The 23,661-nt window shown below is 38.8% G+C and overlaps 1 protein-coding gene across 4 annotated transcripts in view; it reads right to left on the bottom strand.

The window, feature by feature from the left end:
* Positions 1-23,661, bottom strand: part of PIGK (phosphatidylinositol glycan anchor biosynthesis class K) — a 141,993-nt gene that overhangs the window by 116,003 nt on the left and 2,329 nt on the right. For all 4 annotated transcript variants that reach the window (XM_042463543.1, XM_042463541.1, XM_042463542.1 and 1 more), the window contains exons 2-7: positions 20,216-20,269; positions 19,567-19,658; positions 6,285-6,420; positions 3,203-3,314; positions 2,594-2,690; positions 879-996 (exon numbers count right to left, since the gene is read on the bottom strand). In XM_042463543.1, the coding sequence (XP_042319477.1) occupies positions 879-996; positions 2,594-2,690; positions 3,203-3,314; positions 6,285-6,420; positions 19,567-19,658; positions 20,216-20,269 (609 nt within the window). The remainder of the gene's footprint in view (positions 1-878; positions 997-2,593; positions 2,691-3,202; positions 3,315-6,284; positions 6,421-19,566; positions 19,659-20,215; positions 20,270-23,661) is intronic.

A 23,661-nucleotide genomic window follows, 5' to 3' on the forward strand; every position in this document is an offset into this window, starting at 1 on the left:
ACCCACCCATCCCGTGAATCAGAAAAAAAACGTATATACTCAAGTCCACATTTATTATAATGGCTGTGTGATCCCACATACAGTCCTGCATGCACACCTCAGACACGCACACCATTTTGTCCTTCCTGGCTTGCTGTCCATGAAGGATGAAAGCCGCAGACTCCAAGTCCACAAACAAGGAAGGGACAAGTGTGTGTGTGTGTGTGTGTTTATTTGCTAATGTAACTGTGGCCAAAGGTGGAGCAGAGCGTTTGCACGCTCCAGAGCCCTACTGCACACCGCAGGCACCATCTTGGCATGCTGCCATTTACATGGGGTGTGACAGGATGTTGCTTGTGCGTGGCACACAAACAGCGCCATGTACAGGGGCATCATGAGGGTGCGATGCGACCTTTTCGGGGTTCTTTTCCCAGCAGGTTAGGAGTGTAGCATCCAGGGGCGGCACAGAGCAGCTCCTTTTGGGCTGTCTGTACAGCCTGAAAGTGTTTAAATCTAGAAGAAAAACAAGTACTTTTATCATCCTGTTTAGTTTGATCCTTAAAAGCAGAACCTGGGAAATATTACTTTTTGGATTAAGCCTCTCAGAGTCCCCCTGCTGGCATAAAAAACGTTAGTTGCCCAAGCTCTCCCTTCATCTTGGGTGCATCCACACTGCAGAAATAATCCAGTCTGACACCACTTTAACTGTCATGAATTGTAGCCTGTTATGTCACCGGAGCTCTCTTACAGAGAAGGGTAAATATCTCACAAAACTACAGTTTCCAAAATTCTGATGCACTGAGACATGACAGTTAAAGTGGTATCAAACTGGATTATTTCAGAAGTGCAGATGAAGCCCTAGATATCATTATTGAAGATAACAAAAGATATATACTCACCGAAAGTGAGTCTTCTCCAACTTGGCTACTTGCCAAAGCCATTATATTGGGAGAATAAAACCGTTCATACATGGATGCACCTTGGCATGTGTCAATGATAAATAGTAACTCATTGTACCTGGTAAGAAATAAGATTTTTTTTTCATTCTGGGCCTATTCTTAATGCTGAACATTTTAATCATTTTACAACTATCAAGTATTACAAACGATCCCAGGACATGTCCACAATTGCCAGAATACTCCAGGTTGCCCCTGGAGTATCCTGGCAATGAATTCACCCTGAATTCACCCCTTACCTTCTCTTTTTTACTGTGGGTTTTCAGCTTTCATAGCAGACAACAGGGGACTGCATTCCTACACAGCTCCTGTTTGTCACCCAGCACAGCTGCTGAGGTCAGAACAAGATGCCCAGCCACGTTATCAATGCAGAGCACCTCATTCTGACCTCAGAGTGATTTGTGCCTGCAACAGCAGTGCCAAACAGCTCACAGGGACCACAAGTGAAAAGATATCATCGCTGTGAAGAGAGCCAAAAACCCAGAACAAAAGATTAATTATTTAAATGCAGGTTAGGGGGAGGAAGCCCCAAATTGGATACGGCTGTTGTGAAGACAGACCAGACCGGAGTTGGCATTTTAACCTTGTGTCATGTAAGTAGCATACAAGAAGGCCAGGGGGAATTAGGGGTAAATCACCCATGTAGACAAGCTCTAAGTCCCTCTAAAGCAGGTGTGTGCAAAGTGCAGCTCTCCATACACTGTTGGACTGCAGCTCCCATGAATCCTAGGCAGCAAAGCCCACAATGGGAGACAATGACCTGTGCAGACTCAGAGTAGCAATATCATTCACTCAAAATTTTATTGCTTATAGCCATAGGGCACTGCAAGTCTGCAAAGCAGAATACAATACAGTAAGGTTTCTACATGGCAAAATACATAATATAATGAATTTTATGGCATAAATCTCTCTCTGTGTATGTGTGTGTAATATTAAAAAGTTATAGAAATTTGATCATTGAGAGGACCATAATACAAAGCACCCACCTTTACAATCACATGACTTTCCAGACTGAAATTAACAAATGCAAGGTGGTTTAAAAAATAATCCCGTGACACATATCTTCTCAGAAATAAACAAGTATGTGCAGGACTGCAGCCTGAAGAATTCAAACTCTCACTTTTATTTGATGTCAATGATTCCAATTAATTTTTATGGGAAACTACCTTCACTAATCATCTTTGTTAAATATTAGATTTTTTAAAAGTGTGTTGTGCTTTTTAAATGTAATCAATGTTTTTAATATCAACATTTTTGTTCATAAAGTGTGTGGGGAAAATCCCAACTCTTGAACAATAACAATGCAATTTAATGTTATTATGAAACAAACTAGTAAAATTAGAGTTTCATACATAGCACCACAGTCTCTGCTTAAGGAACTGCTCATGTAGTGTATTAATGAATGTTATTAATTAAGACTTGAGAATGCATTCCTAGTCCAATGAAATCAAAGGAAAGGAACTATAAGAGAATAACAACTCCATTCACTGAAAATTAATATGCCCATTTTTTTCATAGGGTCCAGAATGGTTTGAAGCAGGAGAACTGCAAATAGCCATTTGTAATCATTTTTAAGTAAACCAGGGGAGACAAAGGTGTGCATGTGTGCCTATAATTTCCATATACTTAGTCACAGAGAGGCAGGGATAAAAGAGTACCTCCTTTTCTGCCACATTTGTTCAAAGGCATCTGCAAGTTCTACATTTGTGATTTCTTCAGAATCCTGAAATTTCAAGAAGCCATTCCCACCATGACCTTGTGAGGAAAAACAAATTGGTGTGCTTTAAAGAAATGTTTATTTTACATTTATTAAATTTTTGACAGAAAGTTTACACAAGCAGTAGGCCCTGATGGCAAGCAATGGGCCCTGACACACATCATATGCATGGTTGTTGTTAACATTGCTGACAGATACCTACGCAGATTAACAAGAGATTTCCAGTTCATTGATACATGCTACATTAAATCTTCTGTGCGTAACAAAATCAGAATTTTGCTAATGTTTTTCTAAATGCTTTTTTCTAGATTTTTGATATGTTCAACCAATAATTTGACATGATACAAAGAAATAGGTTTGGGTATGTTTGTCTGTTTTTTGTAGTGCAACTTTGCCCTTTGCCTTCTTCAGCCTAGCAAACACTATTTGGAAGTGAAGCCATGCAGTAAGATTAAATATATAGCTCATAAAGTAATAGGGCAATGTGACAGACAGTGTTTGAATGTATTGTAGTGATTACCATGCAGCATGCTGAGAAAAATACAATTACCTGTCATATATATCAGAATATTGCTTCTGTCATCAGAAAGAAGACGCTTTGAGCGAGGTGCACTTGCTGGGATTCTGCCTGTTAATACTCTCAAAAAATTTTCCACAGTAACCTAAGGACAGAGAAATAACAACTTTCTTATCATACCATCTGTATATTTAATACCTTCAGACAGAGATCTTGAAAAGAACCATTCTAACATGCACAAATTCCTAGTGCGGTTCATTAAAAGATTGATAGATTGGACTCCACTGCAAGATTTCTGTGTCACCAAGCATGCTGGGGAGAGGAGGGTTCATCCAATAATTTACATACTTTTTGTTACTGAGTAGTAACAGTTATTAGAGAAGCCTACAATATCTGGCATATGACTACCACCATTCCAGTTCTCCAAATATGTGTTCATTAATCTGAACACCTGTCACATTCTGTGGCTTTATCTATGTGAACTGATCTACGCATTTGCTTACCCAGAAACATCACTATGCGTTACCATGGCAAAATGTTAATAAATATATTTTAAGGCTTAAAAGAATTTGAGAGACTCTGGGAAATTAAGATTCTGGTGACTAAAACATTTGATCAGAGATTGTCCATCTGTGAGAATAAAAACGTCTATGAAACGCCACATCTCCTAATTCTGAATACAGATTTATAAGGGTCAAAAAATGCTCACATCATCAGGCTCATGGCAGCTATTAGCAGAAAACAAAATCTCCACACACGTATCATTACAGATCAATTCTCCTGAAAATATCTTCCTATAGAAGAACATTTTCTAATTCACAGACCAAGAAGATGTTTGCTCATGGACAGCAAATACCTGTACAATATCTCCAAGGCATACCAAAACTTTATAACTGTGTCTGAGCCCATTATAAACAACAGAAAGAACAACTACTTTCTTATGAAATGTCTTAGATAACTCTATGATATGCAAGACACACACACCTCACTGATTAACTTTCCGTTTGTCCAGAATCATTTAGCAGAGTAAATGCTATTATCAGAGCGCTTGCAATGCTTAAAATACGCTCATTACCAAATTACTTCTTCATGCTGTATGTAATTTTGAATGAGCTCCTGCTTTTGCCTTATACTGAATAATAACTCTGACTCTTGCTTCAAGAGAAGTCAATTAACCTAAGAGTTATCACCTCCAAATTTCCATCTTTATCTGAAACCAATGCGGACACTTAAGATTTTACATCAGTTACGAATTACTTGTGTGATAAAATAATAACTGAGGCCAGATATCTTATAAAAAAGTAAACTGTACTTTGAACCCTTTAAGTTTATATTATTTAAAATATAATATAATTCAAGCTTTTCAAGCTTATCAAATAACCCTTTGCTATATTGCTTAGAAAGAAAGAGAATCAAGTTTCTCAAACAAGCACAGAAAAATGTTAATTGACAGAGAGCTGCTGCTTGTTCTGCTTCCTCTTCTTCCAAATGATAATGTCCTAAAATTATTACCTGATGTACACGTGGGCTAGAAATTCTTATGACTTATTTTCAAGGTTAATATAATATGATCTTAAGAGACTGATTTATAATACTATTATTCTCACTCATTGTTATGAAATTTGAAGGAAGTTTAATAAAGAATACTTCAAATGCTTCTGTACTGTATATATTCTACATTCTAGAAATTTAGGTTAAAAATCAACTTAAAAATGTGGGCTGACTTATCCATGGGTCAAAGTAAGTACTGTACCTTAACTCTTGCTAAAAAAGGAAAGACCCCCTTCTATAGTTGAGTGGCAAAAGGTGAGAGCTGAGTCTATCCAAAGAACCTAAAAGAAGCACTGACCACTCTCTACAATCTCTGCCACAACACGACTTCTGGACTTTTTGAGTGCATGGGCAGGAAAATGGTGGCAATGACAGCTGTCTGGGCCCTTTCCCTCAAAGGAGCACCAAGAGAGTATAGAGTGTTGGTGTTTCTTTTGGGTTCTCCCAGGGTAGACTAAGTTCTCACTGCTCTATACAGAGAAGGGGATGGTTCCTTTTTCAATAAAAGTGACGGTACGGTATTAACTCTGATAAAAAGAAGAGACCATCCCTTTCTCTGAGTAGAGAGGCAAAAGGTCTTATTTAATGCTTTGTCAGGAAAATGGTGGTGGTGGTGGCAGTGCTGGCAAGTTCGCCTCTCTGTGACATGATTCTCAATTTAGCCACATCTGTTGATGCAAACCTGAGCGTGCAGAGTAAACCTGGACACCTTGTGTTGAATATAAACAACTGTTAGCTGCCAGAGCATGCCAGGAAAACAGCTGCTAGAAGAAAGGCACACCGACTCCTGGCTTACCTCCGTAGAGGCACTTTGCTTATTTGTTGCCAAAGACACACGCAAGAACAATCACCAACACCATCCACCAACTACAAACCCATAAAATGTACAAACGGACATCTGAGCTTATATACACATTTGCCATCTGGCAATCTAGCTCAACCCCTTCCTGTACAATTTCCTGTGCCTCTTGGAATATCTTCCCCTTTGCAAAGATGACACAGTATATTTACAACTTGCTACGTGCTCTCTGGCACGCACTGTGACCTTGGACATCACCTGCTGGTTTGAGTCCCAGAGGCAGCCAATTCTAGGCTTCTGCAAAGTGAATAACCAAAATGTTACATCTGAACATTTTCATACACTCTAACAACATCTCATATCAAAATTCATAATTTTAGCCCCAAAAACCTGCCCTTGTCTTATATATGAGGTTAACCTAGACATGAGTATATACAGTAGACGAATATATACAAATGCTACTTATTCTGGAAACTCAAAAATAATTACTACAAAGTTATAAAGATTTTCAATACAACAATCAAGAAAACTCTTATTGTAAGGTAATAGCTTCTTTCAAAGTTCATATCATAAAAATATGCTGATATAATTATTGAGCCAATAATTTAAGAGTTAGGAGGACCAGCCGGTAGAATTTGGGTAGAATATCCATCCCTTGACAAGAGGAAGTGGCTGCAGAAACTACATGCTGAGTGGGCAGCCTATCAATAATCACTTTTCCTACCAAGTGGCAAAGTTGTATTTAGAATTTTATCATTACTTAACCTCATAGCTTCTGTAATCCACTTCTACGTCATCTCCATAGACATTCAGTTCCATGTTTTTGTGACTAAAAACAGTAGCTGGGCTTGGATTTCGCGGGTTACAGGCCATATCATCTGCCAGCATCAAAACTATATGGCTGTTGGAGAGAAAAATAATGTATTGTATAAGATTTTTAACACAACCACCACACCCCACAGATCCAAACAGCAAACATAAAACATCTGCTTATGTTGAAAAGTGCTTTCACCATTGTATATACAAGGCTTTTTGTGACTAAGCTGACATGCACACCAAAACAAGAATAACCTTTCAGATTTAATCAGGAGAGTGTATTTGGACAACAAAGGAAATGTAAATCAGTTTAAAACAGCACTAAAAATAGCTTAGTTTAGAAATTATTGCAAGAACCAATATGCAGTTAGGTCACCCAGAGAATAAATCTATGATATCAGCCAGTTGTGTCTGTTCATCTCCATCACATTGCTTGCAATGATGGCCGGTGGCTTCCACGTCAATGGGATACCCCCACTGACACAGAAATTCCAAATCTTAAAGTCCAGTTTTTGAAGGAGCTAGCAAATATATTGACCCCCTTTCCCCAAAGCAGGTTTGGACCCAGATGCCATTACTCCCGTACTACTATGGGGAAGGAACGTAATTCAGTGGTACAAAATATGCTTTGAATATGGAAGGCTCTGTACTGAACATCTCTAGTTATTTTATTCTATATATTTATTTTATTTACTTCATTTATATGTTGCCTTTCTCCCAGAGAAGGACCCAAGGCAGCTTCCAGAAATAGTTAAAATAATGAGGCAGGACAGGGTAGCCATTCATTCTACACAATTACAGCACTATGTTTCCCCCTTTAACTGCCATGGTTGATTCCTATGTTATCCTGGGATTCGTAGTTTAGGGAGCACTGGAACTCTCAGGCTGAGCATTATAAAGACCACTCCCTAAACTGTAAATCTCAGGATTCCACATGATGTTGCCATGACAGTTAAAGTGCAATCATAGTACTATAACTGTGTAGCATGAAAAGGCCACAGGCACTTCCCACTCTGGCAACTACAATGGCAATGAAAGTGAAACTTAAATACATATTTAAAATCACAACTGCACTAACCCCTGACCAATGCATCTCAAAATAAGAAAGAACAGGAAAGGAGAGCAGATCTCTCCACATTGTTAGAAGAGGGGGAAAATGCTGTTAAAAATACTACACATTTCTTTCAAAATAGATCATACAGAAAACTGACCAGTAAAAATGTATTCCCAACCTATACACAAACATTCCCCCCCTGCAGCTACTGAAAGCTTCATTTTTGCTTTTGACACATCCAGCCATTACCATGATAAAAAGTAAACCAAACCAGTTCAGCTTTATTTCTCTTCATTTAATTATACTTGGGGAGCCACCCATCTATAAATGAAATTTTTACTTGTTGTCAGGTAACAGTTCATGATATGTTGACAATCTTGGATATCCTTTGACCTAAATGATGATTATTGAGAGTGTTGGGCATTGACATACCTGAAGGCTTGCAGTTTTTTTACAACCCTAGTATGTTCATGATCCTCACAAAACCAGAGACACAAACTATGAAATCGGAGTGGAATTGTTCCTGAAGGATGAAATTGCTAAACATACTAGACACTTTGCATTTAGGAAAATAATTTAAAGTTGATAACCTGAATTTATCTGGCTGAAACATGTCCATGTTTGTTTTATCCTGTCATCTCCCAAAGAGTGAATATCATTATATTGGATATATTCCCAATAAATAGAAGTGACCTAATTTTATCTTGTTCTGCTTTATAAGAGAAGTTTTTCAGGTGGAGGGAGAATAATATGCACACTGGAAAGTAGGAGCACAATGCAATGTGTCAACAAGAAGCATAGGCGGTTATACATGCAACTAAAAAGCATTCTCCTAATTGCTTTTATTGTTAGATAAGACAACTTTTCTTTGATGTATTGAAGGAAACCTGCATTTATATAGAAAATCTTTTTTTTTAATTTTGAAAAAAAACTTTAAATGATCCTAATAAATTATACCATTGAAGAACAGCATTGTTATTGTTTGACACCCATTCTTTTTTGATATGTTCAAAATGCATACGGAGTGGCAACTGAATATGATTCATGGCCCAATCCCATTATCTCACAACTAGGTATTATTCCAAAGAAGAAGTCTAGCACCTCATTTTCTTCTGTTCCTAGAAATACAAAGCATATGACATGGCATCAATACTGACTGAGATACATAATTAAAAAGTGGTAGCCAATGAAATGGCATTTGGGCACAACTGAAGTTGGGGAAAGTGTAGCACAGTGACATGACAACATATATTTTCTTTATGGAATACTTTATGGGATATTTGCAGGCGAGAAAAGAGGAACATCATTACATTACTGAGTAACAGTAATCCATCTTCCTTCCATAATAGTTTTCATCTGTAGAAATTGTATGAATGAATAGGATTATGATATGCATACAGCATTTTCATCCCACTTTTCTGTATCAACATAGCCATGGTAGTAAAATAACCACAAAATTAAATTCTAATATCCCCAATTTATAGGATCTAGTCCCAGTAAATAGGCACTGTATCTCACAATTGCTATAGGAATAGTCAATAAGAGAACAGCAATAGACAAGATTGGTAAATTATTTTACTGCTTAGCCAGCAAATGATCACAATCATATTACAATAGCATGTAATAATACAGGGAATTGGCACACCAAGAAATGCTGTTGTTTAACAGACATGTCCTAAACCAGGGATGAGAAACAAGTGACTCTCCAAATGTTGTTAGTCAGCACATTCCATGGTCCCTTACCACTGGCTAGGTGTGATGGAAGTTGACATCAAAGAGCATCTAGAGGACCACATGTATCCTATCTTTAGGACAGTCTACAAAAGCAACACATGTTTTTGTACATAACAGATCATTGTGTACCTCTGGGTCAATAGTGTCAAAGAGCATGATCTGCCTCGCAACCTAGCATCATTTTCTGACGCTCTATCTATATATGGATTTGCCTCAACTCTGTGATGTTATATTCAGTTTCTTTATATATCTGTAAAACTATGGTACTGAGTCAACAGCCCCTGACAGAAATTATCTGCCTTTTCTGCCTAAGATATGGAAGATGATGTCTGAAAGAAAGAAGATTAACCAAGGCTATTAAGACTGTGAGTGCATCTACACTGTTGAAATAATGCCATTTACCACCACTTTATGTGCCATGACTTCTACAGCTCCTGGGATTTATAGTTTTGTGAGGCACCAGCACTCCTCACCAAAGAAGGCTAAATACCTTGTAAAATTATAAATCCCAGCATTTCATAGTCTGGAACACTTAAAATCGTGTCAAAATGAATTGTTTCTACGGTGTAAATGAATCCACTGATTGGCGAGACTCAGGTCAGCATGTTATTTCACACTGGTAATATTGGCTTGTACAGAGGAAGTGAATCTCCCCACCCCCGGTTAATACCCTGCATAGGGAACCAAACCGTTCCCTTCCCTGCCCTCTACTATTAAAACACAACTTAACATAGGATATGAGAACGTTACTATTCATTTGACAATCAGAAACAGGATGAACAGAAGAATAGCCACCATACCATGATACCAGAAATAAGTGGGTAGTTAATAAGCCTTCCTATTATCAAATGTGTTCTTTGAACACACATCCTGGTTTGTGATACAAATTTAGATATGACATTTCCGTTCCTGAGTCACCAGGATCAGTAGCTTGAATGATGGAGCAAAATCACTAGGTCATATGATGTGATTTTTGCATAAACTCCAGCAACAGAAATCCTCATTTTGTAAGTGCAGCATATTATTATTGTTGTTGCAGCTACTGTTGGTGTTGTTGGTGTTATCATTATCATCATCACCAGCATCACCTAACTGGCAAACAACAGACAAGGTACATATTCAATCATATTGAATCCTGGAAGTTTTCATCAGGACCCTGTACAGCCCATAATCCCAATATCCCCCTCATTATAAAGTTTACCTATGTTCTCATTAACATTGATAGATGCCTTACACTTGCTTTTTTTAAACAGCAACAAACTTTGAAAAAAAGTTTCCTTTATTCTGTATCTTTGCAACAGCCTTTTCCTTTTTACGCCTTTCTTTGTATGTGACAAGAAATAGAGATTTGGTCTGAGTCCTTAACAGCATATTCCTGTGAAAGAATCTAATCACAAACTAACAGGAGTCACCCACTGAGATGAATGATGTTTGACTTCCACCAATGTCTCTACTAGCCACAATGAAGAATTTAGACCCTTTGTTGCTATGCTGAAGCAACAACCAGTAAGTGACCCTTCTGCCCTTGGCCAATCGAAAATATACCCCTGGCTACAGAACAGAGACTCCTACATGTTCATAATCACAATCAATAGGCTTTAATTTCAAAAGATGTGAGTGGAATACTGTTCGCTGGAAATAACATTCTTACCTTCTTCTCTCCTCTACAGCTGCCTGCCCCAAAAAAGATACAATGGAAGGAGAATGGAGCATGCAGAAGGAGAAAATGAGGGGAAATCAAAAGAAACTGGATGTCTACTTCACACATGGAAATGTGCTAGACACTGCTGGATCTACACCACCATCTTCATTCCCTATGTAAGGTTAGAATTTGAGCAAAATGGAACATCAAATCAAGCAGCTGCTTACTATTTCTAAGAAGACCCTTTCTATTCAGATCTCAAAAACATAAAAGCAATTAATACTATCACAGTTATTAATTCTTAAAAACTTTCCACTGCAACCTATCTTGATGTTTAGGATATTCCCTCTATCAGGACATAACCATTTAGGAAAAATAATCTATAGTATTTTCAGATTCTGAAAAACAATAACAAATTGTGACAGAGCTTTCCAGTCTGAAACATTAATCATGAAATAAACCTCCAATATGTGCATTTGCGAGAGGTTTGGTATTTCCTCTTTAAAAGCATAGCCTTCACATTATTAACCTTGCTTACTAATAGGATTCTGTGCTATGAAGCATGGAGGTGCGAAGGAAAGGGTATAATCCAGGCAAAAACTCAGGAAAACATTTTATACAGGCTTCTTTTCTATTTATAGGCTGCCAATCCATATTTTCTCACATCAATGGCAGGTTTGCAACATGTAGATTAAGAAAAGGAATCCTGCAGCTCTCCAGATGTTGTTGGACTGCAACTCCCAGCACTGCTGACCATTTGCTAGGCAAATGGGAGTTGCAGTCCTAATCTGGAGGATCTTATGATTCTCAACCCAATATAAACTAATAGTGTCTACCAATAGATACATTCACCTTATCAGTAATGACAATAAAAATGCTGGAACTTGAACAGTAGCAGCAGGTTAAAATTGCCAGATGCTGTTTTCTCCAATAGTGCTCTATATAGTTGAGCTACACCAGGAGTAGCCAAGTGTATCAGTTATGGTAGCTAGTCCTGATGGAGCAATCTACAGAGCCCTCACATACACTTTTATGATTTATTAATCCAACTGTGTTCGCCTGCAGGGATATGAAACAGGATCTGGCTTTAGACTGCAGTACTTTTTGTAGGTAATAATTTAGCAAATCAGGGAAATGGATCTAAACACAGTGGAGAGCTACTGCTTCCTTTGTCTTTGGAGGCCTCAAACATAGTAGCTGCTATCTGAGAAGGGGCCTGTTAACTGGAGGTAATGAAGATAATGAAGATACTTCCATTATATACAAAATTTTGATCCAGGTAGAATGCACTACACTTACAAACCTAGATAGGTGAAGCTACATAGCCTGGTGCCTTTTCACACGACAATTTATACCACTATGATTCCATTTTAACTGTCATGATTACATCCTATGAAATCATGGTATTTGCAATTTAGGGAGGGGTGCTTATAATTCTCTGACAGAGAGCTCTAGCGCCTCACCAAACTATACAGTAAGCTCTTGGTATCCACTAGGGTTTGGTTCCAGGGCTCTCCTTGGATACCAAAATCCATGGATGTTCATGTTCCATTATATACAAAGGTATGAGGAAACGGTGTCCCTTATATAAAATGGCAAAATCAAGGTTTGGTTTTTGAATTTTTATATATATTTCCACGCCACTGATGGTTGAATCTGTGGATGTAATCTTGGCAGTTAAAGTGGTTCCAGAGATATGGGCAAGAACCACATTGCTAGCTCACTTGATATTTCTTGGACTATCATCTCTTTAACTTTCGCATTTTGGACAATCGCCTGGTATTCTAGTCTAAGCTTCATAATAATTAATAAATGTCCATTTACAGGGACAGTTCCAATTAATACAGGTATCCAGATTTTAAAACAGGTCAATATACAGCTTTACTACCTAATCCAATTACTTGTTTCAGCCTCACGTAAAATGTAATTGGGTTCTTTCCTCAAAGCTTAGCAGCTTCATTTATATTATTTTAAATATTTTATCCCATCACTTGGCCTCAAAGGCAGCTCCCAAGACACTTTACAAATGAGATGCAACATAAAATCAGGAATCTGCTGCTAAAAGAGCAGTAAAAATCAATGCTCAGCCAAACAAATGAAAGGCTTTTTTGAAATTGGAACACCTTCATAGCATTCCTTTAATCCTGCAGAGCACATCCTTTCTGGCAAGATATTCCACAGTGGAAAGGTATGTGTGTCAACACATGCACGAATGTGCACACATCTGAGCATGCAACAAGGATCCCTGTCACCACTAGCAGAAATCAAACAGCGTATAGCTCTCCAGACACTGGACTGCATCTAACTAGCAGAGCAAATGATGAGGAATAATGGCAGCTGAAGTCAAACAACATATGGAGGCCCTGAGTTTTCCAATACAAATAATGAGAAAGTGGAGCTGAGCTCTGTGGACACTCTTATTATGAGAATCAATTCTTGGCTTGCATATTCTTTTCCTACCACTCAGAAAGGAACAGGAGGAACTGAGGCCCTTCTTGCTCTGTGTTTTTGCCTGCAGTATCAATTTTGAACCATCTCCTTTCAGTTGAACAGCACCACAAGCTATAGCACTATAGCAGGTAAGCTAAATAAATATGAGGATAGTTGGCCCTTTGTATCAAGTTCCATAATTTGCAGATCATCACATTCACGTTGTTAAATGGGAGCAGCATGAATGCTGAAATCTGCATACTGACCTTGCTGCCATTTACTAATATGGGGCATGGTTATCCATGTCTTTCTCATTTATTTGGGGGGGGGGGGAGGTCTCAGAACCAAACTCCCACAAATCCAAAGGACCAACTGTATAAATTCAATGGTGTCATGGTATCAATATTGTATCACACATCAGATAACAATCAAGCAGACTACATTTCTACTCAAATAGCACGTCAAGCAAAGCTGGGAAACTTTCAGATGTTGTTCAACTCCAATTTCCAGTAGCCCTGTTCAACCTGATCTAGGGTTACCAAGTTAGCAGCATCCCATTTCTTGTAAATTCAGAAACAATACCTGAGACTGGGAGCAGTTCCTGTGGAAATGGGCACAAGGGATGATAATCCAAAATTGCAATGTTGGCATTGTACTTCTTCACTTGGTCCAAATGGCAAAAGTAACCAAGCACAAACACCCACCCACTGTCTTTTCAGTCCTCCACCTATTATTATTTTTGTTATAAAACGCATTCCTGTTATGAATAGGAAAAAGGCTTTAAAGGCACTTCACACAATAAAATCAAACTTTATTCTCCTCCAGACCCTATTGCTCTATATTTGTCTTCTCGTCTGAAGACTCAGAGGAGTACAGCAAATCCCTTATCAAACCAGTAACCTGAGACTGACAACACTAACCTAGACAATAAAAAGAGCTGGAAGTAACTGAAAGGGCATTAACAGAGATAAAGTTAAACGTAGCTTTCAATGATCATTATGTGAAATGTACCCCACTGAGAATATGGAATAGATACAAACTTAGGCTGTACATAAAAATTACTTTACAGATCTTAACATAAAAAGCTTTTTATAGAAGAGAAACAACGGGCAAAGAAAATTGGTTAAGGTACCAAGATATGTTGGGAAATTGCCAATGAGAATATGCAATTAAAACTAATAAGGAGTTGCTTGCAAAGGGATTGCCAGAGTAGTTGTACAGAATACATAAAGAAGTTCTAAATATGCATGGATGAGCTCTTGGAAGAAGTGTACAATAAGTTTGTAGAGAGAGGTATGATTATATTATATGTGTGTATAACCACTGAAGAGCAAAGACATACAACTGAACACTAAAGTCAGAATCGTCCAGGCCATTGTATTCCCAATTACCATGTACAGATGAGACTATTTTCCTATTGTGGCAGCCCCATGGGTTTTGTCATCCCACCGCTGCCACCAAATTCTCAAGAGCACTTTTACTGTTTCTACTGTGGCAGCCCAAAGGAGTTTCTCTATTTCCCCACTGCCACCATTTTGTTACAGACCCTTTCTCTAGACTTTGTTTTAAAATGCTTTATATTAGTAGTGTGGATATATGCTCAAACTGCAAAGCTTCTGTTAAAATGAACATAGAACTTTATTTATAAGATGACTTAAACAATATTTCACTAGTAGATGATGGATTAGACAATTGTTACTTCATATAATGGTGTTACTTGTCTCATTTTTTGACTTTCCTTTCTTACTCTTTATTTGTTTTAGTTACAGTTCCTCTTACTCCACTCTCCTCAGAGAACAATGGTTGCTGTTGCTCAGGACTCACACATTGTCCTTCTTTTGGGTTATTTTCCTTAAAACCTTATTAATAAACCAGCCCCTCTGGCTATATTTATCCCTCGGGATATTTCTCTACATTAACTCCCACACTTGGAGTTCTTTATGGGTTTTAAGTCCCTCACTTCTGGACTTTAATCCCGTTCCTCTCTGGAACCTTCACTAAAACTGTTCCTCTCTGGACTTAACTGAAACCCTGTGTGACTTTCAACTGCCACTAAGTGACTATTTTTATCAGCTTTTCTAAAGCAGATGTGGGTTAATTATAGCCATATCCTTGGGATTTAATTTTATATGACATGATATTAGAGGTTTGCCTGTGAATGTTCATTTCTGTAAAAAGGATGCTAGGAAAGGATAAAAATACCTAAGATCACTTTATAGCTTCTTCTTCATTGAACAAACAGAATTTCCCCAGGAAACACCTTTTTAACCTCATTCAAAGAAAGCACCATAATTCTAGGTCGAGACCTGAACATATAGTGAAAACTAGTGAGCCAAATATAGACTTGATTATAGCCTCAGATCACTTTTCAAGGAATACAAAACCCCAGTTATCAAGTCAGGGCCCGGGCCAAGGTCACTGTGATTGTCCTTACATCTAATTTTTTTTTACATATACAAGACTCTAAAGATAAGTTAAATCTTTAATATATAAGGTTAAGCAGATAATGGTGAGCTACACTGAAGAATACCAAATGGGAGACAACTACAAGGAGAATCACAAGCTCCATAAAAACAGTCAGGTTGCTAAACAGCTCAAGTTGTTGGATAATATAAAACAGCTGGAAATTCAATGTAAGTAATCTGGAACACCTAGAACTTCACTTAAATTGAATGAAAAAAGAACAGAATTCCAATCTTTCGTTATATATAAAATAGCAATAGGATTACAATATAAAATTGTATGGATTTGGTAATATTATTATTATTTTTATTGAATTGTTCTTAATGTATTTTATATGGTTCTGTTTATTTGTATTGTTATTTACTGTTGTTCACCGCCCTGATTTTCAGAAGGGCGGTATACAAATAAAATTTTATTATTATTATTATTTATTAATATAAATGGAAAATGGTTAGCAAACTATATTTGGTAGAATGAGAATTAATAATCATATAATGATCAAAAATAACTTGGGGTAAAGGTCTGTTAATTAAATTAGAATATTGACAATTTTTTAAAAGAAAAGAAAAGATAGCTATCCTACAAATTACTTAAATGAGCTCTATATCTCAAACAAGCCAGATCTCTCCCTAAAAGCCAAATGACTAAACTGAGGCTATCTTATTTTGGCCACATCATGCGAAGTCATGACTCACTTGAAAATAAAATAATGCCAGGAAAAGTGGAGGGCAGTAGAAAGAAAGGAAGACCACACACCAATTGCCGGATTCAATTAGGGTATGAATCTACAAGACTTAAGTAGGGCAGTGGAGGATTGGGGGGGGGGGGGGGGGAATAGCCATGTCTTGCAGTTAAAAACAACAACAAAGCATTAATACATTTTATATAGGATATTCCAAATATGCAGTCGAAGAAGAATCTGTTTGAGATGAAGGAATTTGCTGCTATTCTGACAGGCAAGAAGTCTGGACATCAGGCTCATCTACTATTCTGTGCTGCTGCAATGGCGCATAGAAATGTAACACTGGAAAAGGAGAATGGCATTGACCACTACCTGTTTTCCAGAAATAGAACTAAGGATTTAATGGCTGGTAAGCCAGCAGTCTCAAAATAAAAGATTGTCAACGATTTATCCACAGGACACAGATAACTGCCTGCCACAAATATAAATGAATAAAATGGGTGATTGAATAAAGAATACATTTAGTAAAATGTCTCCCCAGGCTAGATGCAAGGATACCATGCCCACATTACACAGAAAGAACAATGCAACTCAGCAAGTGGAGTCAAATCCAAAGGGGGGGAGGCCATTCTTGCATCCATCTACTTAAGAAAATTAATAGTTTGACCACTTGCCTGGTTGCCACTGGTGACCAAGAATTCTGTACAAATCAAATAGGTGAGTGAGTGGGCAGGAGAAGAAGAATCAGAGCAATCTGTCCTTCTTTTGCCAGATGCTTAGCTCCCATGCTGGCTGCAGAGGAAATAGGGCTGTGGGCTGGCAAAGGAGGAGAAGAGTACTCTGTTTAGCTTTCCCATCCCACCTCACTACTATCCTGCAATTATTGTTATTATTAATACTTTTATTAGCCAGCTTTTTACTTGTAAGAGGAGCTGATATGTGAACATAAGAGGGAAGCAAAATTTTGCAGGCTATTCATTAGTAGAGTAGAGCTACACAAAAGAAATACTGTACTTTCATCCAGAATCATAACACGTAGTTCTACAATCCTTTAGATGTACAGTACTGTTCCTGCACTTTTTAAAAGAAGCATTTATTTTTAAAATGCAGTACATCTGTCTTATTTCAGAGTTTTAAAAAATACACCTGACGCTAATTTATCCTACATGAGTGCCATTTGTGTAGAAAAAGTTGCCTATATGAGAGCTGCTCATTTGAGAGAGGTCTTACTTGATTTGGCACATGTTTCCAATGATACAACTAGGGCTGGATCTCAGGGTGGAAATAAAGGGCTCTATGGTGGGTTGTTGTTGCTGTGTGCCTTCAAGTCATGTCTGATTTATAGCAAACCTTTTATGGGGCTTTCTTGGCAAGATGGTTCAGAGAGGGTTTGCCATTGCTGCCTCTGAGACTGAGAGAGTGCAACTTGCCCAAGGTCACTGTGTTGGTTTCCATGGCCAATCGGAGATTTGACCTCTGGTGCCACAGAGTCACAGGCCACTGTTCATACAACTACACCACACTGATTCCTACCTAGGGCAAGAGGACCCCACAAATGATCACCAAAAGTTGATTGCAGATAACGGGGGCAGTAACAATCAGCACTCACGTCTACATCTATGCCAGTAAGAACATGTCAGAGCTAACACTGCTTGCTCCCATATCCTTTCTTCTTAGACAGGGGAGAAGTATCTGGCATATACAGTATGCAGTTGCAATGTCCATTTTATTACTTTTGTTTTTGAAACACCTTCAACATAAAATTGTGATTATTCACAAGTATTTTTAGCATCAGAGGAATGGCAGCACCAAATTCCATTTTGTTCCTGATGTCATGAAGATTTATTATGATGTTTATCTTCAAGTTGTTCCCAACTTATGGCGACCCTAGGGTAAACCTATTACAGAATTTTCTTGGCAAGATAACTTTAGAGGACATTTGCCATTGCCTTTTCTAAGGCTAAGAGAGTGTGATTTGCCCAAGGTCACCCTTGTATGTTCAGCTTTCATGTTCAGCAGTCACCCTTGCATGTTCAGCCCAGGAGATGAGGGAAAATACGGTCAGAACATCCTTTAAAAAACAGTAAATGAGCAGACACATACACAGCAACTGTACAAACTTCACCACGGTAATGAAGAGAATCAATGAATTCATTATGGTGATGATGTTTTTTTGGCTCCAACAAACTTTCTTGTGCTGATCACAGCCAATGTTTTGGAGCACAAGATCTACATTCAATAGTTATTACCAACTCGATTACACCTACTGAATAAATGGAACTAGGAGTACCTCTGCTCTGTAGTTTGACATCACTTTAACTGCCATGGCTCCATCCTACAGAATCCTGGGATTTGTAGTTTTGTGAGGCACCACCACTCTTTGACAGAGAAGGCTAAAATCATGGAAAACTGCAAACTTCAGGATGGAGGTACAGCACTTAAGTGGTGTCAAAATGCATTATTTCTACAGTGTGGATGTACTCCTAACGCATGTTTCCGCTAATTTAATGTGCCTACTTTTTTTGTTGTTATATGTCTTCAAGTCAACTCTGTTATGGTGACAGTATCATATGGCCTTCTTAGCAACATTTATACAGAGTCATCTTTCTGAAAGACTAGGAAAGTGTCACTTATACAATGTCACGCAGTGGGCTCCCACAGCTGAGCTGGGATGCAAACTCCAAGAGTCCTAATTCAACACTCGTACTACAGCATACAGTGTGCCCGCGAAATACACTGCTTCAAGCATACATGCACCCTGGAAGAATAGGGCGCGCGACTTTTATGTGGGGGGGGGGGTCTGGAACGGATCCCCCACATAAAAGAAGGCCCACCTGTACTACGTGCTACAGTATGATGGCTCACAGTCATTACAGTACTGTAGGTTTAATTGAGTTTAAATTCAAAAATACATGTGCTCACAGTATTCTTTCTTTCTTTTAGGGTTATGATTTTGCTTTTGTTTTGTTTCTGGTTTTAGCTTGAATATATCTAATATAACAGGAATGTAAAGCATAGAGTAGCAATGGTGGCTCAGAAGGGTAGAAAATATTAGTTGTTTACCTCACAATTGATTTCATACACATGACTGTCCAAAGAAAGCCCCCGTAAGATGATTAGGTATGAGATCTAAAATTGCTTAGCTTTGCCACTGCAAGTTCATCCTGAGGAGCTGACAGATTACAAGTGCTTAACTTAGTACTTTATATCAAGGGTCAACTCTTACCTATCAGGAATTCCCAGTCTCTTGACACTCCTGTAAACTGAAAGAGTATTGGCCACATGCCGGTAGTTAAACCAGAATCGTGATGTGCATACCTAAAAGAATTAAGAAAAATGTAAGAAAAAACAGCCCACAAGTGCTACAAGGGTGTACAGCAAAGAAATGTTCAAGCAGGCAGATTTCTTTGAACTTTCAATAAATGCTTCTTATGATTAAGGAGCAAGCTTTATTTTACAGAGAAGAACAGCTTTTTCCTTCAGTAGAGTAAATGCCTGCTGTAAAGATGTCAAAATTCTCTGATTTATCTGAAAATTTTCAACATACTGTATACATACAGACAACAATAAAATAGCATGTACAGCATCACTAGATTTTGGTCTCTATTAATATTCAGGATGATTTTTTCTGATTAGATTTATTCTTTTTAATACACTCTTTGTAATGTGTTACTTAAAACTGTTCACAATGCTCTGCTCCAATGTAGATCCAACTGTTGGGATCCAATCCAATCTGTCCCATCCAATGAAAGTTAAAAGCAATTAATGTACTGTGGGATAAGTAATATTTCCTTCTTGTGGCAGCTATTTGTGCACCTCAACCTTAGGGAAGTGGTATTTTGGCAAGGGCATAGAAAGAAAATTTAGAAACTTACCAGAACCGCCCAGTTGTTAGTATGCCCACTTCTGAAAAATTGTTCTGCCTGCTCCTGAAAGGAAAATGTATAAAATAACTGCAGGGAAAAACAAACAAGCAAAAATACTGTTGCTCACCAGAATTGCATTCAGAGGGATTTACGGTATGCTGTGGTAGTTTGTCATTACAGTCAGTTTCATGAAGGCTCTAAGATATCTATTGCCCAAAGCGAGGAGAGGCAGCTATGTGTTTACTGGGAAGATTGGAAGGGAAAATGCAACTATGTTCAGATGTTTATAAAATCCTTGGAAGGGATTTCAGAGAAGCGTTTTCTCCTGGGTTGTGGATGCCATGGCAATCTACTGCATGCTTCACTGCTGTGGATAGTTAATTCTAAAGCTTCTTGACATTATATCTTGCTAAGCAGGGGGGGAAAATACAGTCGCTTTAAGTGCTTCTTATTTTGTGGTGTAGTGGTTTGAGCATTGGACTGCGACCTTGAGACCAGAGTTCAAATCCCGGCTCGGCCATGGAGGCCCGCTAGGTGACCTTGGGCAGGTTGCATGCTTTCAGCCTCAGGGGATGGTGGTGGCGAATCCCTTCTGGAGAGACATGCAGGGAAAACCCCATGATGGGTTTGCCTTGGGGTTGCCGTGGGTTGGAAACAACTTGGAGGACCCAACAACAACATCATGCAGAGAAAAGCATTGCAGAAAAGACTCCCTTCTCATCAGAAAGTATATGAATGTACAGATGTCTGCACATAGTGCATTACGTTAGGTACTGTTCATGTATTTGATGTATTTGCCTATGTAAATTGTTTCTTTTATGTATTTGTTTATCTAATTTGTAAACTGCCTTGACCCTTGGAAAGGCGGTATATAAATAAATAAAGATGATGATGATGATGATGATGATGATGATGATGATGATGAATTTTTTGAGTGCTGGCGCTCATTCTGATAGTTCCCAAAGACACATTCACAAGCAGAGTCCAAAGATATAGGTATTGATCCATATAAACACGCCAATCCTAACAGTATTAATCAACACCAGGAACAGGTCTATTGTAAAGTTAATAGGTCTTAATTGCCTATTCAAGAGAAGCCATCCCAAAATAGTTTTCATACAGTAAATACAGTGGGCCCTCACCATATGCAGGGGATCCATTGCGGACCACCCCTGCCCATTTGTTTTAATGGGCAGCGCTTGGAGGCACACAACAACTTGGAGGCACACAACACAGCATTTTACCTAGGAAACGAAAATCTAAGAAGAAATGGCATGACATTAATAGTGAAGAGAGATGCAGCAAAAGCTGTTGGGGTGACCGTGCCCAAGGGCATCCTATGCCCTCCATTGCCAGGACTGGATGTGGCGGAAGGGAGAGGGCGAAAAGGGGGCAAGGGAGACCCCCCTCCCCAAAAAGACCATATTCCTGGCTCTGCAAGTGGCTGTATAGGTCATGCAGATACGACCTTATTTTGCGGGTTCATATCCATCACATTTGTGTTCTAACCTTTCAGTGATGTTGTAAAAAAGGCCCACTGTACTTATTATTTCTAAGTAAGGATGTGAAGGCCCATGGAAAAAAAACTATTTGTGCCCATGTTTTGTCCTGACGCATGCTAAAATAAAATATTCCATTAATCCCTTTATTGGACCAACCAAAATGCACAAAATACTGATGCGAGCCAGCGTGGTATAGTGTTGAGTGTTGGACTCTGGGGACTAGGGTTCAAATCCTGGTTCATCCATGGAAACCTTGGGCAAATCACACTCTCTCAGCTTCAAAGAATGGCAATAGCAAAACTCCTAAGAAACTTGCCAAGAAAAACCCATGATATGTTCGCCTTAGGGTCACAGTGGGTCGACTTGAAGGCACCCATCAACAAACAAAAATATAGGTATCACTGTTTGGGCCAAATGTCCTCACTACAAAGGAGGACAAGGCACTGCCAAAGTGTCGGACATTCAAGAAAAATGGGAAGACATAACCCAATAAAAGCTAAAAACACGAATATAAATATAAATTCATGCTTCTTAGCCATGGTCAAAATGAAGGAGATTATGGAATTCCTCCTGGACAAAAATGCTGAGATGTACCGCATGTTCTCAAAAAGGAGGACTTCTGGTAACCCTGTGTTTAGGGGATTTAGGGTGTTATTTATACTGGGACTTGTTATTGGCTGGCTGTGCACTGCAACATTAAGCAGGTTTGACACCACTTTAACTGCCATGGAATTATGTTATGGAATTCTGGGAACTGTAGTTTGTTGTCAGCACCAGAGCTCTCTGACCGAGAGAGGCTCAATGTCTCACAAAACTAGTTTCCAGAATCCCCTGGCATTGAGCCATAGCACTTAAACGCAGTGTCAAACCCAAATTATTTCTGCAGTGTGTTTTGGACTCACTGTCCTTTGCTGTAGGGCCAGCACAGCTAACCCTGGACTATGTTTCCTTATTAAAAACAATTCTTGATTTTGGTTGCATTAGAAATTATGCTGTATCCCGGCCTGGAGCCTGAGGAGAGGGCAGGAAGGAAAGAAATAAACATTACTAGTATAGTACACACAGTAGGCAACCTGTGGCTCGTGGGCCGGATGCGGCCCATCGAGGCCTTGGGACCGGCCCCCAGCCCGCGGTCCTGCCGCCGATTGCCGCCGGGACCTTTGGGGGCAATTGTCTGTAGAACGCCTCAGAAACATTCATTTATATTAACCATTGTTTTATAAAATCAGCAATTTTTTTCACGTGTCCTCCATTTTTAAAAAAAGTGCCCTCCATTTGAAAATTTTGTCCTACATTTGTCCTGGTTTATTTATATATATTTAATTTTTTTTTTAATTATTTAATTATTTATTTTTTGGGCTTCAGCCCCCAGTTGTCTGAGGGACAGCAACCCGGCCCCCGGCTCCAAAAAGGTTGCCTACCCCTGGTCTAGTAGCTGAAGGAACTGCTATCGATACAGTATATCTTGATTTCAGTAAGGCCTTTGACAAAATTTCCCATGACATTTCTTGCAAACATGCTTGTAAAATGTGGACTAGACAAGGTAACTGTTACATGGATCTGTAATTGGTTGACCGGCCGAACCCAAAGGGTGCTCAACCAATGGCTCCTTTTCATCCTGGAGGGAAGTGACCAGTGGGGGTCCCACAGGGCTCTGTCCTGGGCCCAGTGCTATTCAACCTCTTTATCAATGACCTGGATGACAGAATTGGGGAGCATACTTATCAAATTTGCAGAGATGACACCAAATTAGGCGGAACTAGCTACTACTCCAGAGGACAGGATCAACATTCAAAATGACCGAATACGACTTGAAAGCTGGGCCAAACGCTAACAAAATGAATTCAACACAGAGAAATGTAATGGTACTGCACTTAGGGCAGAAAAATAAAAATGCACAGCTATAGTGATGGGGACATCTGGCCTGAACAAGACTACATGTGAAAGGGTATC

This window comes from Sceloporus undulatus, chromosome 4 (genome assembly GCF_019175285.1).
Source record: "Sceloporus undulatus isolate JIND9_A2432 ecotype Alabama chromosome 4, SceUnd_v1.1, whole genome shotgun sequence".
NCBI classification, from domain to species: Eukaryota; Metazoa; Chordata; class Lepidosauria; order Squamata; family Phrynosomatidae; genus Sceloporus; species Sceloporus undulatus.